Source organism: Populus trichocarpa, chromosome 15 (assembly GCF_000002775.5).
Source record: "Populus trichocarpa isolate Nisqually-1 chromosome 15, P.trichocarpa_v4.1, whole genome shotgun sequence".
In the NCBI taxonomy this organism is placed as follows: Eukaryota; Viridiplantae; Streptophyta; class Magnoliopsida; order Malpighiales; family Salicaceae; genus Populus; species Populus trichocarpa.
Genome location: NC_037299.2, coordinates 7678058 through 7698238, shown reverse-complemented (window position 1 = coordinate 7698238; position 20181 = coordinate 7678058). Strand labels below are relative to the sequence as shown.

Here is a 20181-nt window from a genome sequence, read left to right as displayed (position 1 = left end):
TTAATCTTTGTATTTTGGCCTCTATTTAATCTAATGCATTATGTATCTTTCTTGTAACTCAAAATTGACCCTAAAATTGTAAATTGAATTTATATATAAAGACACATGCATGAAGTGTAGATGAATTTGTATTTTTGATGAATATAGGTGAAGAATGTTTTGTGTTAAGATAAGTAAGTTCGGGCTGGATGGACATGATCCCACATAGGCTCTTTATGTGTGAGATGATGCTTTCATGCCTGTTTTAGACATAACATAAGAAAACAGACCAAATCCCTAATATACCACAATAATCTTCCCGGGTCCAATGCCTACATTCAAAAAGTAAAGATTAGACGTGCCCAGATCCTAAATCACTGCCTTAAGATTTAGTAGTTGCACTTTCACAATAACCAAAATACATACATACTAGTTTAGGCAAAATCTTTGTATATATATATAATAAATACCTTAAATCATTAAAAACAAACCCGAAACAAATTACTTTAGTTAGAATATTTAATCTTTTTTTTAATATAACCAATTTTTTATCTAGAAAACTCTGAGGACTAGTTATCATAAACTAGCTAGGAGATGAATTTTTTTACTTTCTTTTACTAAAAGCTTGTAAAGATGTCCCTTGCGACACTCATTTGCTGTATAACATGCTTGTTAACCACTAACATTTCTCAATAATATTTCGTTCTCAAACTGCACGATTTCTGCAAATGCAATTTCAATATATTGTTTTCACTGGAGAAATTAACCAAGTTTTGATAAAGGAAAAGAAATCGTATGGGCAGAAGCAAAACAAAACAACAATTAATAGCTATACTAATGAAGAATAATAATATTTCAGTAAACAAATATATGATTACAAACCACGGTTTTGATTATTGAAGTCATAGGAGATACATAAATGACATTACAAGGCCAGCTCCAGTAAATAATAGCTGGTGAAGACATGCATGCCCTTGTAATTTCTGAGTCCCCATCTTGCTCATGGAATGGTCGGTTCAAGGATAACCTCTGTATCTGTGGTGGCTGTCTTGTTGGTTGTTACTTCTTGCACAGCAACCAATGGAATAGAAAATTACAGTGAAGGCAATGAAACAGGCGTTGGCTATGGCCAATTGTCCCCATTGCTTCCTACTAGTGACAACATATGCAGCTTTACAAGACTCGCAGTTGAAGCAAAGGGTGTCCTGACGGTTGCTCCAGGCTGCGCAGTCACCACTGTATTTTACAGCTGGGCTGGTTTTAGGACGATTCCAGAGCGTCGCATTGTTTGATACAAATCCGCAGGAAACTGGTGGCTGGCAACATCCAGACTGGAAGGGAGGAAAAAGGAAAGCAGAAAGGCAATATTTTATTAGTAAAAAATTACCACGAACAGCGCACGATTTAATGCCTTAAAAGAAGGGATGCTTTAAACTTGGTAACCATTGTTATTAAAATCTGCAAAATTGCAATGAATGACAACTGCGTAAATAGTTTATATTCTTAGGTTAGGTCGGATAAATGGTATTTAAACCTAATTTATGATGAGAAAACTACTCCACTAATTAATTCAAATTCGACAGCCAAAACTCCTTGCCCAGACAAATTATTTCTCAGCATCCATACATACACATATATTTGTATGTGTGTATTCGTGTATGCTTGGATCATAAAACTAGGATCTATCAAAAGTATCTCAGGCTGGCCAACATATTTGCATTCATTCTTTGACAAGGAAAATTCAGAAAAATGTGGAATTAAAGTTGTTCTTAAGAAGAATTTAACATCCACCCTAAAGAGTTATTAAAGGTGGTCGACATTGAATAAACAAGAGCTTGAAGAAGAAGGTGTTAGAATTTCAAATGACCGAGAAAACCTAGAATGAACCTGTATATCAGAGAGCTTCTTGTGATTATTCTCATGGCATATCTTTGTTTGAACCGCACAGCTCTTAATAATATCATTCCAATGCTTTTCATCACCAAGATTGTCCCTCAACCAGTTATGGAAATCCATGATCTTGGTTTTCGAGAAGGCCTTGCCAATGCTCTCATTTGTGACCAAAATGGCAAAAACCGTGAAACCAATTAGGCACAAAAGCAACAAGGACAAGAGAATCAAGTAAAGCGTCAAAGCAAAGTTGACCCTGCAACATGAGCCTATCAACCCAAACAATGATATTGCAGAAATGGCTGCACCCACTATAATCATTGGGTTTTGCAAAGCTTTATCACAACCTGTGGCACTGCCTCTTGCAAAGATATATAGGCCTAAACCCATGATCACCAGACCTATTAGTAAAGTAATGCAGTTGAAGATGGCCAAGATGGTGTTGCTTACACGAACCATTTTTATGATGTTATAATTTGTGGGATAATTCCTTCCTACTTTTGAAAACGAAGGGTAAATATTGTGCGTGTGATCTCTCTCTCTCTCTCTCTCTATATATATATATATATATACACACACACACACAAACACACACAGAGAGAAGAGAAAAACCCTAAACTGGAATGTTATTGTTTGTTTTGGCTGGTTTGAGAGGGAGAAAGATACGGGAAAAAAAATTAAAATAAACCAACAAAAAAAAATGATGAAATTTATTATGTAAATGGTTACAGTTTCAGTTTTATTTTTATTTTAACATTTTTTTTTAAAAGAGAGGATTAACTTCTGGTTAATTTTGGTTATTTAAAGCTGTGTGTTATGAATTATGGGTTGGCATTTTGCTTAATATGCCGAGCATTTGGTAATTGGATTGGTTTCTTGGTGGGGCTGGTGAAGATACTGTAAAGTACCGCGCTTTAGAGCGGCTTGAATCCTTTTTCTACATACATAATGAATCCGTGATATTGTACCAAAATGACCCCTAATTATATCTTAAAACTACATACAAAACTATTATATGGGGTCGTTTTAGTGGTTTTATTGATAGATTTTCCGGCATTTGCTATACATAGGAAAACCAGTTGAGTGCCTGTGCTCCGGGGAGCAGGTTCTCACGGAATTGAAAGGTTTTTACGTACTCGGGTAGATAATCTTACCCTCTGATTACAATTCGGTTCAAAAACAAAAATCTTTCCTCCAATTTGATTAATGGATTTATTATATTGATTTATATTAGTTTAACCCTTTAATAAATAAAAAACTTATCTCATTTCTATAAATTCATTTATCCAAATCTAATATATACTACAAAAATGTAGCAAAACACTAATTAAGCACACATAAATTGTAGACGAAGGCAAAAATTAATGAGATAGCGAGAAAAGAAAACTCACAAAATCCTTACTACGTTTGTATCAACTTGGTAAATTAACCCATATAAAAGGTCTGATCAAATTTTACAAGAGACACTTCTTCTTCCCTCTTTCTTTTTTTTGGGCTCGATTAGGCCAAATTATTAGGTCTAGTTAGGCCATTCTTCTCTCTCAGCTCTTTCTTTCTTCCTTTCTTTTAGGTTGGACTCTTGTTCCCTTCTTAAGAGGAAAAGAAGTATGGATGCACACCTTTATCTTGATAAAATTACCTCTCTTAATAACATCTTTTTTATTGTCAAAAGACATGATTTCACAAATTCTGTTTGCAAGAATATTTATGTTTTTTAGTGCACTTTACAAGAAGAATAACACAGGTTCATACCCAAAAGAGAGAACTTTTTTTTAACTCTTGTCTAACCAAAACCCAAAGAGCTTAGGATGATACCCACACATAGTGAGAAAAGACTCGATAAAAAAACAAGATTAAAAAACCTAAATTGACTTATTATGAAACCCTGAATCCTAATAGAAAACCCTTATTTACACCAAAAATAAATATCTATATATAAACTAAGTAAGAACAATAGTTGTTTACTACCAAATATGGGAAGAAAATCTAAAATTGATTATTAACAAAAAAAAGGCTAAAATCGATCATCAATAGTAAGATTAACTAAAATAAAAAAAAAATCAAAGTTGAGAAAAAAAGATAGGAAGTGATCGATCAAAAGAGTTAGGAGTCATAATCAATTAGGAGAGCTAAAAGACGTGATCGATTAGGATAACATAATTGACCACAGAGATAAAAGTTTGCGTGATTGACTATAAGACCAAGTCATACTATAAATAAGAGTTTATAGTATATTACACTAGTAGAAATTACAAATTAGTTAGGAAACATATGATTTTAAAGAAGAAGATGTGATGATAGATATATAATTACGTTAAGATTCATGATGTGAGCTTCCAATATGCTATGAATTATTTGTGAAGGGTTAGGAATTCTAGTTCATATAGGATTCTTTGTTTATAGCAATAATGAATATGCACAATTCTTTTTGAAATTTACCTTTTTATTACAATTTATTTTTCTTTATATTTTTACATATTTATTTTTTATTGTTTTCTTACATTTTTGTTTATATTATTTTACTCGCATTTGTTTTCTTTCTAATATGTTAAAATCAAGTAGGTTTCCATATATTTCATTTGATTTGTGAAGCTATTATCTGCTTCCATTTAGGTTTCAATTCCTAATTGTAATTTTTGAAGGAAAAAAATGAAGACCAAATAATATAATTGATGCAAAATTATAAGAGGGAGAACTAGGGCTTAATCATGCTAAGATAAAATCAGCATTCTTACATGGTGAACTAAATGAAGAAGTCTTTGTGGAACAACCTTGTGGATATGTTGAAAAAGGTCATGAACAGATGGTATACAAGTTGAAAAAGGCTTTATATGGATTCAAGCAAGCTCCACGAGCTTGGTATAGCCGTATAGAGTCTTATTTTATGAAGGAGGGATTTGAATGATGTGACTATGAACATACCTTGTTCATAAAAAACAAGGCAAGAGGTAAAATTCTGATCATATATCTTTATGTTGATGATCTTATATTCACAGGGAATGATGAAACTATGTTTGTTAAATTTAAAAGCTCTATGATGCATGTATTTGACATGTCTGGTCTTGGGAAGATGACATTTTTTCTTGGTTGAGGTGTTGCAAAGGGTTGATGGAATATTTATTAACAAAAAAAAATATGCACTGGAGATATTGGAGAGGTTTGAAATAGACGAAAGCAAGCCAGTCCATAATCCCATTGTCCCTGGTTACAAACTCTTAAAAAATAAGGGTGGAGTGACAATTGATAACACTGTTTACAAACAAGTTGTAGGGAGTTTAATGCACTTAAAAGCTACTCGGCTAGATGTGATGTTTGCAGCGAGCCTCATCAGTAAGTACATAACAAATCCTACTCAGCTTTATTTACAAGCTACTAAAAGAGTCTTGAGGTATCTGAAGGGTACAACAGACTATGGTGTGTTTTATAAAAAAAGGTGAATATGAGGGACTTGTTCCTTACACGAAAAATGAGTATGCTGGGAATTTAGAAGACAAGAAGAGCACCTCAGGATATGTCTTTAAAATGAGTACAAGAGTGGTGTCGTGGTCTTCAAAGAAGCAGCCAGTAATGACTTTATCCACCACTGAAGCTGAATTCATTGTAGCAACCTCTTGTGCTTGTCAAGCAACATGGCTAAGACAAATTCTGGAAAAGCTCAGTCATGTCCAAAGTGAGTCTACTATTATTTACTATGATAACAATTCAGCAATTAAGCTTTCAAAAAGTCCTGTAATGCATGGATGAAGTGAACATATAGATGTTTGCTTTCATTTTCTTCGTGAACTCACAAAGGCACTATGACCTTAGTTCATTGTGGTACTGAAGATCAAATAACAAATGTGATGACTAAGTCATTGAAGCTGGATGCATTTTTTAAGCTGTGTAAATTGTTGGGAGTTTGTCTAGAATCATATGTAAGCCAATTGCTAAGTAGCAATTAGTTTAAGAGAGGATGTTAGAGTTGTTAACAGTAGACTACTATTTTGATAATAATCCTTATTGTTTAGGGAAGTTTGTTTAGTTTGACCAAAGGTTGTTAAAATCACGTTTTGACTCGTAAAATCGTATGATTTTACGATTCAAAATATGTTATCGTGTTAAATCGGCTTACAAACTCGAAAAGTGGTAAAATCTTAGTAAAATCATATAAAAACATTGAAATCAGCTAAAATCGTTTAAAATCGTGTTTTTGAACCCTGTTTTACGTGTTTAAAAGGAATATATATATACTGCAATTTGCACTACAGTAAGCCAATAACAACACCAAAAAGTAAAAAACCTAGCGTCTCCCAGCGCCTCTCTTTCTCAATGTCCTTCTAGTTCAAGTGTTCCAATCCAAACTTCCAATTTCCAAATTCAAAACAAATCATCTCTCGGTAGCCAAACAAAGAAATGGGAACAATTGATAACATAATTGCTTGCAAGCTTTACCAGCCTGGATCTGTTGGATTTGTCTCCAAATCTGTACGTATTCATTCCATTTCTCCTCTTTCTTCATAGCATGTTTATAAATAAAAGCTCAGGTCACATCTGGCCATTATACATGCGTGACATGGAATTTATCAAAGATAAAAGAGGTCACATCTGGCCATTATACATGCGTGACATGGAATTTATCAAAGATAAAAGAGTTGTAATTCCATAATTGAAAGGAATGCCATTCTAATTGTTTTGGGTAGACTTGCTAAGTGACGGTGTCTTGGTCTATCGATCTCCTCTCACTACCATTGCTATGTATGTTAAAAGTTCTGAGAAAAATGCTTCTTTTCCTATTGCAGGGTAGCATGTCTAATGAGCTGTATAACACCATTGCCCGTGTAACTGATGGAATTTATGAAGGTAATTACACATGCTAGCTACTTTGTTTGGGTTTGTTTTTATGGATTTTCTAATACATGAAGATTTGAATTGGAGTTAAATCAGCATTATTTTTTAAAATCCTTTATATATTGCAATTGGAGGAGATGTGTTCCCAGGATCTACTCTTTCTGATCATGTTCTGCGGTTTAACAACATCCCACAAGTATATCATTGTTCCCATTTAGTTACATTTAAGCAATAATGCGTTCTTTTAGTTTCTCTCTTGTTGACAAAACTGGCAAGTATCCAGTGCTAATTTATACATTCATAAAGTTAAAGTCTGCTTAGTACTTTGTTTAATGGGGTATCTGTACCCTGCAATTTTGCCCATGCAACTTTCTGCTTTGACCATTAACTAAGATTTAGCAAATCTACAGTTCGTACTGCTGTTTTTTATCATCTTGGGTTCCTTTTTCTCTTATTTGATCTTCTGATCTTACACAGGTTAAAATAATGGTTGTACTTGGTGGACGAGATGGGTATTCTCTAGTTGAAGCCCTAAAACAGGGAAAGGTAAACAAACTAGTGGTTGTTTGGGTCAATGGAACTTGTGCACGACTCTTTAAATCATAAGTTTTGGTCATGTTGTAAGTGGTTGCCCAACTATATTGCAGGTGAGGAACCTTGCTATGCTGGCGTGCCAATGTCTTCCATTGTTGAACAGGGTTATGGTATGGGTGATGTCATCTCTCTTTTATGGTTCAAGCACAACCTTTCACGTTACTGTACCCATTTTTGGAGGTATGTTTCTCATAAATTTTGAATTGTATGACCTTCATTTACATTTTAACTAGTCATGCCGAGCTTTAAGTTCAATATAGCTCTTCTTGCCTTGTTTCATTATCATTTAGGATTTGACATGCATTTAGAAGTAGTAGTTGGTCTAACTGCTTCATTTAGGATTTGACATGCATTTAGAAGCAGTGTTGGTGTTCACAATTATATATTAGCAATGCTTGCTATGAGGGTTCTGTACCCCTTGAACCTAGTGTTCTTTTTTGTTCGTTGCATTTTTTTTTTTGGTATAAGTTGCTGAAGCAGTAAGAATAACTCCATCCAAAGGCTGCTATCAACACTTTTTGTTAGATCTTTTTTTTTTTTGTAATGTGTCATTGAGCCACTTTCTACTCTGATGTTGCAACTTTTTACTTGTATTTGATAGCCTTTGGTGCTCCTTTATACTATATTTCAGAGTTGTTCTTATCTAATTGCTACTGTATTTCAAAAAAATATTGTAATTCTTCACTCAAGTTTTATTCATTGTCTCTGTATATCATGACTAGATGGGTAAATTATGTATGAATTTTTATTTGAACCATGTATTTTAAGATGCTTGAACTATATATGAATTTTTATTTGAAGCATGTATTTTAAGGTGTTTGAACTATGTATGAAAAAAAAATTCCTTACAATTTTACGATTTTACGATCTGTTTTTACGATCCGAGTTTATTTTGCATTTTCTGTGTCGTGTCAAAAATGCGTTTTGGACATCCTTGGTTTGACCTATTGTTTAGTCAGTAACCACATCCATAGTGTTAGTTATTGACGTGGGCTACTCTACTTGTGTTTCAAGTTTCTTGTAAGGCTATAAACAACCAACTTATTGTTTCAATTTAATAACAGAGTACTTCTTTCAAATTTGTTTATCCTTCACGAGAAACACTTATTTCTAACATAAAATTGAGTCAATTCAACTAAAAATGACTAAATTCCACTAAATTGTAAGTTGATTAACAATGGTTAGAGATTTTAAAATTTAAAAAAACATTTTCATAAAACAAATAGAATTTTTTTAAAATATTTAAGAAACAAAAAAAAATCTCTGTATTTTTTTATCATTTCATTTCTTAATTGTTTTTCAAAACATTGATCATTGAACATTTTTTGATATTTTTATTTTTTTTAATTTAAAAAATAAATTTAGGAATAATTATTTTTTTTACTTCAATGCTTTTTTAAACTAACAACTAAGAATCTCCTAAATTTTTAGGTTTGATAATTTTGAATTTCTTTATTCCTTAACACTTTCAAATGTCTAAGATTGTTTTTCTATTTAATTCTTTAAAATCTTAAGAATTTAAATGGGTTAGAATTGTTTGAAACTTATTTCATAAATGACTTAGTAAAAAGAAACGTGATTTTTTTTTCTATTCTTTTAAGTTTAAACTTTCAAGCGTTTCATGTATGAATACATAAACTTTCAAAAAAGCTTCCTTAAAAAATTGTAAATCTCTAACTAATTAAAGTGATTTTAGTTTATAACTAACAACCAATTAGCTATAAGATAATTGACACCGTTGAATTTTAATAAATATCTAACCACACATTAATTTGTTATTGATATGAAGTAACATATATATACACAACTTTTAGAATTATAGTTTATGTAGATACATTTGTTTAAGTTAAATCTAAGATACAGATTACCCAGTTGATTTTGGGTATGAACACGACGAATATGTATATAACCATGACCAACTAAGTCATACAAAATGAAGATCAATTTGAATACGTTTCATACGAGAGTGATTAATCAGATTGAAGCTGGGATGTGTAGCCTTAAGATTGTCACATAGCAGGTGAGGTTTGGTTGTGAGTATAAAACCAAGTTTAGTGAAGAGATTCCATAGCCACATGGTTTTAGAGGTTGTATTGGCAAGTGCTCGGTATTCAGTCTTTGTGGAAGAACATGCAATAACTCTTTCTTTCTTTGAGCTTTAAGAAATTAGAGTGAAACCTAGAAAGAAATATAAGCAGAAGTGAAATTCCTATCACCAATGTTGCCAACTCAATCATCAGAAAAGGTTTAAGAACAGGTGCACCAACTTTAGTAATCGATCTGGATACCATGAAAAACAATTTGCTTCAAATGACAAAGGAGTCATTTGGTTGCTGCTTAATGACTTTGTGTTGACTTATGCATAAATTGAGATTGTTCACAACAAAGAAAATGTATAGACGCATCAAGAAAAAATATTGAAGACTCCCAATAATACAATAAAATTATGGAGATTGACTTATAGATAATGGAGTATAAACATCTTTCACACCATCTATATTGGTATTTGACAAGGGATCACGAAAATACTTTTGTTGTGATAAAAACAATCATGCCTTAGTTAGTATGACCTCAACCCCTAGAAAAAAAAAAGAGCACCTATATCTTTGAGATAAAATCTATTGTTGAGTTGCTGGATAACAAAAGTCACAAAGGTAAAGTCTTTACCTCCAGTCACAAGGTTATCAACATAAACAAGGAAATAACATGTTATAGAGGCTTGACTATAGATGAATAATAATGAGTATGCCTTTGAAATATGAAAGCCAAGCTGAAGAATAACACGTTTTAAAGTTGTATACTATACTAAGCCCTTGGAGCTTGTTTCATGCCATAAACTGCTTTCGTAATCAGCGATCATGGTTAGGTGTGGATAGATCATTAAACCCATGGGGTTGCACCATATAAACTATTTCAGATATGTCTCCATTTAAAAATACATTATGAATATCCATTTGCCGCTATTTCCATCCATTCATAACAACAATTATCATAACAGACCTAATAGTAGCAAGTTTAACTACAAGATTGAAGTTTTCATTGTAATCCAGACTAGGTCATTGATTGTAGCCTTTTAAAATAAATCGAGCTTTGAGTCTATCAATTGACCCATCTGGATTCCTCTTTACCCTGAACACCCATCTATAACCTAGTAATGTAGAATTGAAAGGGCATGGAATTAGGTCCCAAGTACCATACACATTAAGGCAATAAGCTCACTAGACATTACCTCATGCCATTGAGGTTGTGAAATGGCTTAATGCACACTAGTTGGTTTAATGGTCTCAAGAAGAGGATTTTTGGTCATAAAATTGAGTTGTTTAGTTTTGAAAATGTTGTTCATGGAACTAATAGTCATTTGATGAACCTGTTGAGGTTGGATAATTGACTTAGATGCATGTCTATCAAGGGTTTAAAAGGAGTCAAAGGCATCACAAATAGAGAAGCAATGGAATTTTCAAAGGCATGATAACTAAAGGTTTGTTCTTAGGAATGATGACCTAGATGATTTGGAAAGGAGAAGACTGTAAAAAGGAGAGTTATAGAGGGTACCTAAAGAAGAAGCAACAATGACAATAACACCTTCTTGAGATGACGACGATGAAGAGATAGGCGTTGTAGCTGCAATCACTACTGAACATCAATGAATAGAGGAAGAGAACTATGTGGTGGGGATGCATGTTTATTGTTAAGAGAAAATTTAGTAGCATCTGTATTTTGATTTTTATCAAACATGACATGTCTTGAAATGTACAGTCGTTGAATGTGTGGTTCCAGACATTTATTTGCATTTTGGGCTTGGGACTAGCTAAGAAAAATACATGGTTTAGACTTAAGTGGAATTTTATCAGAATTATATGCTCCTGTGAGAGGATTTAAAAAACGGATTTATTTTGTAAAAGGGATGTTGGTTGTCTGTTGATAAGATATGGGGCAGTGTGGAATGCATGTGGCCAATATAAGGGTTCAAGAGAAGCATCATAAAGTAATGTAAGACTTGTTTCAATAAGATGATGACGACGTTTAGCGACGCCATTTTGTGCTGCGGTGTGAGGGGCAATAGTGTAGTGACTAATACCATTAAAGGATAAAAAAAGGTTTTAAGGCAATAAATTCATCACCATTGTTAGAATAATGTGTTTTGATTTTGGTTTGAAATCATGTTTCAATAAATTTTTAGAATTGTGAAAAAATGATAGAAACACCAGACTTTTAACCATTGGATAAAACCATATATATTTAGTATGGTGATCAACAAATATAAGGTAATAACAAGATTCATCATTGCCAGTATAAGTACCTAGTCCCCAAACACCTGTATAAATTAGTTATAGTAGAGCATAACTTTGGAGACTAGTGGCACGAAAAGGTAGTTGATGTGCTTTATTGATGGGATATAAACTATATAGCAAAATTAATTTTATTGAAGTGACTGGAAGGGAAAAATTATAAACAAGATGATGAACAATTTTGAGTGAGTGATGTCCAAGACATTTATGCCACCCATCGATTGATGTTCATTCATGAACATAAGCAACAATTTTTGATGAAAAAGTCACCATGGATGTCGAGAAGGTGTAGACACCATTGCTATAAGATCTTTTTATTAGAATCACCCCGGTGCACTTGTCCTTCAAAAGAAAATAGGGAGCTTTGCTATATTAAAATTTGATGTCTGCTCTTGTTTTTTAGCCCAAGTTTGTCTCTACTCCCTACTGCTGTGTTTTAATGATGCTACTGGTGGGAGAAATTTTTATAAGGTTTGAAACTACTACTTCTCCTCTTGGATTCCCATTTATTAGTGCCACAAACTGTTCTCTTTGGTTTGAAATCATGTTTCAATAAATTTTTGGAATTGTGAAAAAATGATAAAAACACCAGACTTTTAACCATTGGATAAAACCATATATATTTAGTATGGTGATCAACAAATATAAGGTAATAACAAGATTCATCATTGCCAGTATAAGTACCTAGTCCCCAAACACCTGTATAAATTAGTTATAGTAGAGCATAACTTTGGAGACTAGTGGCACGAAAAGGTAGTTGATGTGCTTTATTGATGGGATATAAACTATATAGCAAAATTAATTTTATTGAAGTGACTGGAAGGGAAAAATTATAAACAAGATGATGAACAATTTTGAGTGAGTGATGTCCAAGACATTTATGCCACCCATCGATTGATGTTCATTCATGAACATAAGCAACAATTTTTGATGAAAAAGTCACCATGGATGTCGAGAAGGTGTAGACACCATTGCTATAAGATCTTTTTATTAGAATCACCCCGGTGCACTTGTCCTTCAAAAGAAAATAGGGAGCTTTGCTATATTAAAATTTGATGTCTGCTCTTGTTTTTTAGCCCAAGTTTGTCTCTACTCCCTACTGCTGTGTTTTAATGATGCTACTGGTGGGAGAAATTTTTATAAGGTTTGAAACTACTACTTCTCCTCTTGGATTCCCATTTATTAGTGCCACAAACTGTTCTCTTTGGTTTGAAATCATGTTTCAATAAATTTTTGGAATTGTGAAAAAATGATAAAAACACCAGACTTTTAACCATTGGATAAAACCATATATATTTAGTATGGTGATCAACAAATATAAGGTAATAACAAGATTCATCATTGCCAGTATAAGTACCTAGTCCCCAAACACCTGTATAAATTAGTTATAGTAGAGCATAACTTTGGAGACTAGTGGCACGAAAAGGTAGTTGATGTGCTTTATTGATGGGATATAAACTATATAGCAAAATTAATTTTATTGAAGTGACTGGAAGGGAAAAATTATAAACAAGATGATGAACAATTTTGAGTGAGTGATGTCCAAGACATTTATGCCACCCATCGATTGATGTTCATTCATGAACATAAGCAACAATTTTTGATGAAAAAGTCACCATGGATGTCGAGAAGGTGTAGACACCATTGCTATAAGATCTTTTTATTAGAATCACCCCGGTGCACTTGTTCTTCAAAAGAAAATAGGGAGCTTTGCTATATTAAAATTTGATGTCTGCTCTTGTTTTTTAGCCCAAGTTTGTCTCTACTCCCTACTGCTGTGTTTTAATGATGCTACTGGTGGGAGAAATTTTTATAAGGTTTGAAACTACTACTTCTCCTCTTGGATTCCCATTTATTAGTGCCACAAACTGTTCTCTTTGGTTTGAAATCATGTTTCAATAAATTTTTGGAATTGTGAAAAAATGATAAAAACACCAGACTTTTAACCATTGGATAAAACCATATATATTTAGTATGGTGATCAACAAATATAAGGTAATAACAAGATTCATCATTGCCAGTATAAGTACCTAGTCCCCAAACACCTGTATAAATTAGTTATAGTAGAGCATAACTTTGGAGACTAGTGGCACGAAAAGGTAGTTGATGTGCTTTATTGATGGGATATAAACTATATAGCAAAATTAATTTTATTGAAGTGACTGGAAGGGAAAAATTATAAACAAGATGATGAACAATTTTGAGTGAGTGATGTCCAAGACATTTATGCCACCCATCGATTGATGTTCATTCATGAACATAAGCAACAATTTTTGATGAAAAAGTCACCATGGATGTCGAGAAGGTGTAGACACCATTGCTATAAGATCTTTTTATTAGAATCACCCCGGTGCACTTGTCCTTCAAAAGAAAATAGGGAGCTTTGCTATATTAAAATTTGATGTCTGCTCTTGTTTTTTAGCCCAAGTTTGTCTCTACTCCCTACTGCTGTGTTTTAATGATGCTACTGGTGGGAGAAATTTTTATAAGGTTTGAAACTACTACTTCTCCTCTTGGATTCCCATTTATTAGTGCCACAAACTGTTCTCTTTAGTGGGAGCTTTACTATGTTGAAGTTCGATGTTTGCTCCTATTTTTTCTTCATAGTTGGTTGTTACTATCATTGTTTGTAAGGGTTGTTTTGAGGAGGTTTGAGAGTTGTCATATAGTGGTTGTCACAGATGGAAAGGGTTGCTATTTGTTTGAGAGTTGTTTTAGGGTTTTTTTTTTAAGCTGGACGGATTAAGGAAATGGTTGTTGCAGTCATGGATAGGAGGTTTGTTCATGGCAGTGCCCCTCCCCCCCCCCCCCCCCCGGGTTTTATGGGGGGGTTTTATTTATTATGAGTTAATGGGATCTCAACCCTTGATATTGAAGAATATATCTCAGTCATTCATTAGAGCTAAGGACAAAACCTTGTTCTTTTCTACAATTGACAAAGAAAGGTCCAAGACTGTTTTTGCAAGTAGAACAATACTAGGTATTGTTTTTGGAAGAGAATATGCAATTGTTTTTTGTGCAATTAGAGTTGAAATTTATCTTAGAGTAAAGAACAAATACCAGGGTATAATTTGACATAAAATTTGTGCGGTATGGTGAAAGGGTAAGGGAGAAATTAGGGCTGAAAGGTAGACACATGGTCATCTTTTTCTCTTGTTTTAATAGGAAGAAGACAATAAATAGTGAAATTATGGTATTTTTTTAATTTGGTCCTTATATCTTTGGAACTTTGTCATGGAGCACTCAATCAGCCCTAATCTTTTGGATTCCTTACAATTTCACCATTGACATTCTTTGATTGGACCCTCAAATTTCTGGGTTTTTTACAAAGTGATCATTGGTTTCAAAATTCTTCAATTTAATCCTCAATTGACCTTTAAACTTCTAATTTCTTGTAATTTTATGTCTTATCTCACCCAATTGAGCTTGGAAAAAATAAATATGGTCTTTTGAAATTTCAGTCTTCTAAAATAAGCTCAAATTAGGCTTTCAAACTTATTGTTTCACCAAATAAGTCGCTAATAAAATTAATCTGACCCATTAAAAGTATAATTAAATCTTTACACTTAATTAATTCTTTTAATTTGACTCAAATTAATTCTTAAACTTAATTAGATCTTTAATTGGGCTCATGATTAAATCAAATTGACTTATTAAAAGTCTAATTAAGTTTTCAGACTTAATTTTTATGCAAATTTCTCCAATAATCATTTAATTTAACCTTGAATCTGCATTGTCTTTCAATCTTGGGTACAATTAGGCTCCTGATTTTGTCCAAAATTCTAGCTTGGTTCCTCCATGCATTTAAAACCCTTCTCAGCCTGCTCTTGACAAGTTGTCAGTCTTTTTTTATTTTTATTTTTTATTTTTTTTTGTTGCTTTTTATTTTTTTAACTTTTGTTTTTTTTTAAAGGATAATTTGATGGGGAATCCAAAATTAGGTTATGACAATTGTCTCCCTCTTTATAATGCTCACGACAAAAAATCTCGTAAGAAATTTTAGATAGTAAGCTTATGAAGAAGAAAAAATGAAAGATTATGGATTTATCATATCAATAAATGGTCAACCTTATGAAAGTGTCAAAAGTGAGAACTTGAAAATGCACTTGGAAGAAAAGAAATAGGGTATTACAAAGAAGAGGTTGAAGTTCAACATCCAAAAAAAAAAACAAGCAAGTTTAACCGACATGGCAGTTAGTTTGCTTATTCTCATTTTTTAGAGTTGATGAGATTTTAAGGTTAATTTTAAAAAAAAATTATTAATTTTTTAGTATATACATAAAAAATTATTTTTAAGATAAATCATCATTTTAAAAACTTGACTTAAGAGGTTGACCCACCACCACCCCAGGGTCTACACTTGACCTAGATTCAATTTGAATTATTAATATAGTTAAACTGGTTAAACCAAGTGGTTCAATCGGTCAATCCATAACCTAAACGACTTGATCAAAATTTTAGTGAGATATGCCTATTTTTTTAATTTTTATAAAAAAAATAAACGGTTTTGTTCTTTCAAAAAAAAATTGTTCAAAACAATATTGGCTTGAATAAAAAATAACAGGTTAATTTACATCACTCATGAGCTATGAACATTACTGAGTTTTTTTTTTTTCCTGCTCTCGGAAAATGAAACGTGAAGTGAATATCTTCCATACTGACTGTGTAATTAAATTAGCTAATCTTGATTTATTGACTTGCAGGTCAACCAGATAGGTACAGTGACTGGATCCATTAGGGCAGCATTCGACTCCAAAGCTGCAGGTTGGGGTGCGATGGTCAGCCACCGAAGTGGTGAAACTGAGGATAATCTCATAGCTGATCTGTCTGTTGGGCTGGCCAATGGACAGGTTTGTTGACTCAACTCCGTAGACTTGGGCTAATAAACTGATGAACTGCATTTTCTTTGATCTTATGGAATTGACTGTACATGTTCTAATGCACAGATTAAGACCGGAGCTCCTTGCAAAAGTGAGCGGTTGGCCAAGTATAATCAGGTAAAAACTGCAACTTCTTATAGTTTACCTGTTCATTTCCCTTTCAAATATTGCTGCAGATGCAGCTCTCCTCTTGTCTCTCTTATTTCTTCAACGCCTTCCCACCATTTGCTTGTAGCATCCATATTTTCAAGTATAATGCTTTTTCTACCTCTAGAATCTAGATAACACACAGACCTCTCTCACACACACATGCAGACGTCCATTTGTATCAGGAGAGGGCTGAAAAGGCAGCTAGTTAGATCAAGTTGATTACAATTAGAGCCATTTTCTGAGATTTGGCTTGATTGGGTGATCTAATGCACCCTACTTTATAAAACCTTCTTGATGGACTGAAATTTTAATGTTAGAACACCCACAAGTGGATACAACAAAGAATAATCTTGTCCACAGGTGGGCCTTTTCTGCTAAACTCAGAAGCTAACTATTTTCTTATCCTTCTCCTAAGAATATTGTGCGTCTCTAAAACCTTTCTTAGATCAGCAATATTGTCTATTCCCTGTTACTTTCTGCAAAAAAAAATAGTCTGTTTATTTCATTTGTTCAAATCTATGTTCATCACTTTATTGGCGGGTTTCGATTTGCTTGCAGCTTCTGCGCATTGAAGAGGAACTTGGAAATGTGCGTTATGCTGGTGAGGCTTTCAGATCCCCTTAAAAAAATGTGGAAAAGTTATTGGTTCAAATTCATTATCATGAAATCCCAGAGCTACAAGTCCAGTGGACCTGGAAAATCGAAGGGAATTTTTTAGAGAACCAGTCAACTTAGATTCCAATAAAAAACACAAATGCCTGATCAGCTAGGCATTATAAAATTCTCATCTTGATTGTAACAATTGTGCCCCGGAAGAAGTAAGTGTTGCTGATGTGTGTTAGGAAGTTGAGATTGGTGATGAAATGGTGTGGTGGAGGGCGGTGTCTTGGCTTCAGTTGTGGATGAGAAGATGAGAGAGGGAGAGAGTTGGGGGTTAGTGGGCTGCATGAATTATGTAGAATTAATGCAAGCAATGCTGAGGATGTTCAAAGAAACTCACCTGAATAAAATTCATGAGAAAAATAACAAATATTTTTCTAAATTAGGAAGAAATATTATTTGAGTCTAGGAATCCAGAATACATAATGATGAAAGTCAAATGCAATGCACCAAACAAGAATAATTCAAGTTACATCATCATGGACTAGTTAAAATTTAATTAAGCCATCAGCGCATAAATCGTTGCACTAGATTCCAAGAAAGCTAAACAAATCTAGTTAGAAACTAGAGTACTGACTAAAGAAGCTTAAGGACCAAATTTGGAGTATTTGGAATGGGATTGATGGATGCTCCTGATGGCACAGCAACCAAGGGAGTATAAGATGATGAGAAAAACGGTGATAAAGATGAGGACGATGGCCAAAATCCTCCATTCTTTCTTAATGTTGGCGAGAAATCCAGCTTTACATGAATTGCAGTCGTAGCAATGCTTGTTTTGGTTATTGCTCCATGTGGTACAGTCAGAGTCTTGCACTGCTGGGCCAGACTCGGGCACTATCCAGAATGTTGCATTCTTATATTCGAATCCACAGTCTGCTGGGGGCTTGCAGCAACCAGACTAAAAACATAAAAAACCAAACATATTATGTTTTGCATGCAACAGCCTCGACGATGTCTTTACCAACGTAAGAATTGTTGCATTAGACACAGCGGACGTTTCTACCGAAATCAAGATTTACAAGCAGCTGCTAGCGAAAGAGAAGAAAATCATATGTACCAACTAAACAATATTCAAACTCAAAACGGTAAGAGTTGGAATATTATCGATTCATGAATCTCATGTATATTTAGATGTAAAATATTGATCAAAAGAGAATAGATAATACCTGTACAGGAGACAATTTGGTCTTGTAAAAATCCGCAACCTGTTGATTAACATCAGAATGAATATCAAGACTCTGGCAAACATGAGCGTCCATCAAACAACTCCTGATCTCATCCCAATTATTCTGATTCACAAAGTGATTCTTCAACCAATTTGAGTAATCTCCGAGCCTGTACTCCCTGTACCCTATCCTTGACAAGGCCTTGCCTGCACCCTTATTTGTGACAATGAATGCAAAAACAGTGAAACATATGAGCCCGACAATCAACAAAAAGTTGAAGCAAGAATGAATCTTGATCCAAAAAGTCTTCTCACAGAGTGATCCCATTAGCCCTAGCAATGACACCACAAATAAAGAGACACCCAGTAAAAATAAAGGGAGTTGTAGGGCTTTTTGACACAAGGAGGAAGAGTGATGCATCATTAGATAAGCAGAAGCGGCGATAGAGACAAGGCCTAGGATCAAGATCAACGAGTTTATAAATGTAAAGACACCATTGCTAATGCGAGCCATTGTGTGGTTAATCTCTTGTTCTTGGTGAGGTTTCAATTTGTTGTGATTTACTTTTAAATATATGTATGAATATATAAACCTAGAAGGCAATGTAACAAAAAGAGAAGAATGCTATGCATGCAGACTAGTCTTTACTTATATGGATAGAAGAGACGGAACAAGGCAGGGAATTAATTAGGGTTCTAAAATTGTATGGGATTTGGACTTTAATCCTTTGCGTACGTGAAAAACGGTTACTTTAAGATAATACTTTCTTGGGAAAGAGGAGTTAGTTACTACTAGGAATCTTACAAGTGTTAACCTTGATGGAATGGAGTAGAGTCCTAATTAACTTCCAAGTGGTTAGAGTTTAAGGTCATGAGTTTGAATTTCGAATTAATTCCAGTAATCCGAGGATTACTTCAAACCAACATTTTGCGCTTTTTTCTTCTTTTTTAAGTGTATTGTAACTTCTTGACTTATTCCTAGTACATAAACAACATCGATGTTTTATTTTTTAAATAGTACAGTAGGAAAAAAATATATAAAATAATTCAGTTTGATGGGTGGCACTACTCATACATACATACATACATACATACATAACATACATGAGCTATTTACAAAATAAAGGGTTTGACAAATTATTCAAATTCAAGTATTTCCTAGGTGCAATATGCAATGAGAAGTAAATATAGTTAATGATATAGTTGTTATTTACCAAAGTGAAGCTTTATTTTTTTAAGTTAATCGTTTATCACATCTCTTTTTAACTACCAACATGAGAGTAGTCTTAACTTGAAATAAGCTAATTTCAAGATTAAATAGGCTTAGGAAATATATTTTTTATTTTTTTCATCAACAGTTACTTCATTAAGTACTTGTGAATGCCACTACACCACTTCTTATGAAATCTTCAACCTTGCTTATGCACTCAACAAATATTTGTTTGACCTATAAAAGATCATTTACAATATAGCCATTATGGGCAAGCCAAGAAAACATTTCATACTAAAAACCTCTAATAAATTAGTTGTTATATTGTCATAACAATTAATGACCACCATCATATGAGAGTGTTATATTTTTTAGGTTCAACTTTTAGCTATTCTTTATTATTTTTTTCATCTTTCTCAATCATATCAACATAAAATGTATCAAATTTCCTTTTTAAAGGTTCGTTACACATCTTTTTCAACATTTTCTTCAAAGCCGCAACTTTGAACCTGTTGTTGAAGTTACTAATAAAGTATC

At 33.3% G+C, this 20181-nt stretch overlaps 3 protein-coding genes across 3 annotated transcripts; 1 reads left to right on the top strand and 2 right to left on the bottom strand.

Moving 5' to 3' along the window:
• Nucleotides 1-805: 805 nt before the first annotated feature.
• On the bottom strand, nt 806-2388 carry LOC18105723 (tetraspanin-8). The gene is made up of 2 exons (XM_024586180.2): nt 1867-2388; nt 806-1310 (listed from the first exon to the last, which is right to left on the bottom strand). Exons 1-2 carry the CDS (start codon nt 2326-2328, stop codon nt 996-998), a joined length of 777 nt encoding a protein of 258 aa, XP_024441948.1. The 5' UTR covers nt 2329-2388; the 3' UTR covers nt 806-995.
• A 3873-nt stretch (nt 2389-6261) lies between these two features.
• Nucleotides 6262-17233, top strand: LOC127904387 (ATP-citrate synthase beta chain protein 1-like). Its single transcript, XM_052447671.1, has 8 exons — nt 6262-6333; nt 6648-6708; nt 6831-6892; nt 7174-7242; nt 7344-7400; nt 16283-16429; nt 16526-16576; nt 17168-17233. Exons 1-8 carry the CDS (start codon nt 6262-6264, stop codon nt 17231-17233), a joined length of 585 nt encoding a protein of 194 aa, XP_052303631.1.
• Nucleotides 17234-17641: 408 nt separating this feature from the next.
• LOC7456631 (tetraspanin-8) lies at nt 17642-19178 on the bottom strand. The gene is made up of 2 exons (XM_002322248.4): nt 18436-19178; nt 17642-18167 (listed from the first exon to the last, which is right to left on the bottom strand). The coding sequence occupies exons 1-2, from the start codon at nt 18946-18948 to the stop codon at nt 17856-17858; spliced, it is 825 nt and encodes a 274-aa protein (XP_002322284.2). The 5' UTR covers nt 18949-19178; the 3' UTR covers nt 17642-17855.
• Nucleotides 19179-20181: the final 1003 nt, after the last annotated feature.

Bases quoted from the DNA above. Each gene is read 5' to 3' on its own strand.
- LOC18105723 (XM_024586180.2), bottom strand. From the start codon at position 2,328: ATGGTTCGTGTAAGCAACACCATCTTGGCCATCTTCAACTGCATTACT. The intron at 1,311-1,866 runs GTTCATTCTAGG...CCTCCCTTCCAG, and splicing joins AGAAGCTCTCTGATATACAG to TCTGGATGTTGCCAGCCACC.
- LOC7456631 (XM_002322248.4), bottom strand. From the start codon at position 18,948: ATGGCTCGCATTAGCAATGGTGTCTTTACATTTATAAACTCGTTGATC. The intron at 18,168-18,435 runs GTATTATCTATT...TTATGTTTTTAG, and splicing joins CCAAATTGTCTCCTGTACAG to TCTGGTTGCTGCAAGCCCCC.
- LOC127904387 (XM_052447671.1), top strand. From the start codon at position 6,262: ATGGGAACAATTGATAACATAATTGCTTGCAAGCTTTACCAGCCTGGA. The intron at 6,893-7,173 runs GTATATCATTGT...GATCTTACACAG, and splicing joins GGTTTAACAACATCCCACAA to GTTAAAATAATGGTTGTACT. The intron at 16,577-17,167 runs GTAAAAACTGCA...ATTTGCTTGCAG, and splicing joins GGTTGGCCAAGTATAATCAG to CTTCTGCGCATTGAAGAGGA.